Source organism: Austrofundulus limnaeus, unplaced genomic scaffold, assembly GCF_001266775.1.
Source record: "Austrofundulus limnaeus strain Quisiro unplaced genomic scaffold, Austrofundulus_limnaeus-1.0 Scaffold86, whole genome shotgun sequence".
Classification (NCBI taxonomy): Eukaryota; Metazoa; Chordata; class Actinopteri; order Cyprinodontiformes; family Rivulidae; genus Austrofundulus; species Austrofundulus limnaeus.
In genome coordinates this window covers 324,966-327,767 of record NW_013952488.1, presented here as the reverse complement: position 1 = coordinate 327,767, position 2,802 = coordinate 324,966, and the positions used below count along the sequence as shown (strand labels likewise).

The 2,802-nt window shown below is 40.4% G+C and overlaps 1 protein-coding gene across 1 annotated transcript in view; it reads right to left on the bottom strand.

Moving 5' to 3' along the window:
* med23 (mediator complex subunit 23) overlaps positions 1-2,802 on the bottom strand; it is a gene marked incomplete at its 5' end in the record, with an annotated part of 24,623 nt that overhangs the window by 18,135 nt on the left and 3,686 nt on the right. The window contains 3 exon segments of the mRNA XM_014011909.1: positions 1,379-1,396; positions 2,104-2,199; positions 2,289-2,401. Of these exon segments, the coding sequence (XP_013867363.1) occupies positions 1,379-1,396; positions 2,104-2,199; positions 2,289-2,401 (227 nt within the window).

The window sequence follows — 2,802 nt, the reverse complement described above, 5'->3', positions numbered from 1 at the left end:
GTACGCACAACTTAAGAACAAATCTATGCGTACGAACGGTTCTTGCATGAGGCCCATTGTGTGGCTTCAACTTTCAGTTTCCAGTCCTCTATCTGGATGGTTCAGACTTGCTGTTAGCCCATCAGCCATGTTGGACTGAACTTCACAACTTTGGACTTTGGGTGCCATCAATGAATATAAATTCCTTATGAGGTCTTCACAAACATCTCACTTCAAAATATCTGTGAGATTTAGCATTTCATACAGTTTAGGAATATAAACGACAAACATTTCCTGTCTAAAAAACCCTATTATGCAATAACTCAGTGTGAGGATTTTCAGATGTTTAATAGTGCTTCCTGCTACAGCTGCCAAACTGATGTAACAAGTATTTAATTTTCTTCAACAAGCCCAGCTTCCTCTCTGACTGGGTATTCAATCAGCCGTCTGAAAGCAAAACACCAGAACTGCTGAAAGTCCCTTCAGTGGCCTTATAAATAGAGCACACCTAAAAATACCTTCCTGCTGTCCTGAAAATATAGTAGTTTTGTGGAACTAGTTTGCCTCAGATTGACACAACAAAAAGCAGTGGCGCAGGTCTGACACAGGAGGACCTCACTAACAGGCAAGCACCAGACTACATTCATACATGCAGAGCAGCAGCACCTGAAATGTCAACAGCAGGGTTTCAAGTCACACATAATGTTAGCTGATTGGCTGTAAACAAAAATGTTAGTTTTCTAATGACAAACAAAAACTACCAACTTTAACAGTTTAATGTTTAGTATAAGTCTCAGCTGGAATTAGTATTCAATCATGGCCTGAGTGAAGTGTTGGGCTACAGATGAGCAAAAACGCAGACACTAAAAACATCCACAGAGCAGACTGACTGCACCGTGATACTGAAAACTAATGTTCACAAACAACAAAAATTCTGTTTTTATTAAATCAACAGATTGTAAACATTCTGAGGCTTGAAACGGTACATTTTATTGTTACTGCTCTCACATTCTGCTGCGTTTAAAGCAGAGCTAGTGCGCCATGTTGATAAGACTAAACTGTGACAGAAATAAATGATCTTATATCATAACTACAGCCTGCAGGTTCATTGATCTGCCTGCTGCTGCCTGTCATAAACACACTCAACTGTGCATCCAAACACCCGTCTACGCCTGCTAAATTTATTTCTGTGAAACCCTTCTGCGTCCATTTCAAGCTCTGTTGCAAATCTCCTTTGCTCTGTTTCATTTAGTCTTTTTTTTTATTTCCCCCCCTGTCAGTTCCCTATTTCTAGTACATCAGCATGCCTAAAGAAAATAAAGAAAATTAAAAATATCTAAGCGTCCGGTGAGCTGGTTAGTTGGCAGGTCGTGTAACCAGAGGAGGAACAACGACATACCTGGGCAATGTTCAGAGTCTAGAGAGCGCATGGTAGAGAGACAAACAAACACGACACATAACCAGAGGACAAAAGAAAGAGAGAAGGGGTAGAAACAAAGAAAGAAAGAAAGAAAGAAAAAGAGAGAAAGAAACAGAGCGGGAGGGAAAAGGGGGTGGGTGGGAGAGACAGAGAGAAAGTGGTGACTAAGGAGCTACAGTTCACTGTCTGTTCAGCACAGTTAGCATCAACTCAGCCAAGTTAAACATTCAGATCAGATTCGGTTTCTTTTGTTCATGGCTCATCTCTAAAATAAAGATTTATGTGCCGTACTTGTCAAGGCTTTGTGTTGAGATTAATCTCTTTGGACACGGTTGTGACTGAGCTGAAACTGCATGAACCCAACAGAGAATACTGACATAAGTGCAATATGGGACAAGCTCGCAGCATTGCATTACATGACCTTATATAGATATATATGTATATAAAAAGGAGGGACAATGCAGGGGGCAAAGAAATGTGAAAAGATTAACAGAATAAAATAAGAAACTGGAAAATGTTTATATTCTTTCTGAAAAACTAATCAAATACGTACATAAAAACAAAGAGAAATGAATGGGAAAAACAACAAAAAAGGGAGAAAATAATTAAAAGGGGGGGCAAAGAAAAATGTAGAATGCCTGAGGACAGGAGAGGTGAGTGCAGGGAGCGGACCTGGTGTGAAAGTAAAGAAGAGTTTGATGTACCTGTTTGTTGAGTCCTAACATGTTGCAGACCATCTCTCTCGAGTATGGCTGTTCTAGCACATATCGCAGCAGTCCTGTCTGTGGCTCAAACAGGTCCTACACACAATAACGAAAGAATAAAATCACTATTTAAAAGTGCTAAAAGACGTATGAGGAGAGGAAAAATCTGAGTGACTAGATATTACTTTATCAAAAGGAAGCATGCCCCTCAGGGGGAATCGGAGCGTTGTGGGGTCCAGTTTCCAGGAGTTACAGATGGCCCCGCTGTTATTCACAACTGGCAACAAGCTACATCGACCTGCAGGGCACAGACAAGAAGACACGACTTGGGGTCAAACATGAAAAACAAAAACAAAAGTAAGACGACACTGATCAACACACCACTACAGATAATTGCCTGGATGTTTATAAAGGATTTCCACTACTGACATCATTTTTATTACCTCCGCCAAGAGCGAGGTAATGTTTTTGGTTACGTATGTCTGTCTGTCATTCTGTCTGTGGACAACATTACTCAAAAACTTGTGGACGGATTGTCATGACATTTTTACCACATGTGGGTACTGGGCCAAGGAACACACCTTTAAATTTTGGTGATGTTCTGGATCACGATGCGGATACTAGGGTTGGGCATAATCCTATCGTGTGCAATTAATCGTCAGAAAAACATTAATCGATTAGTTTTTGTCACTTGACGAT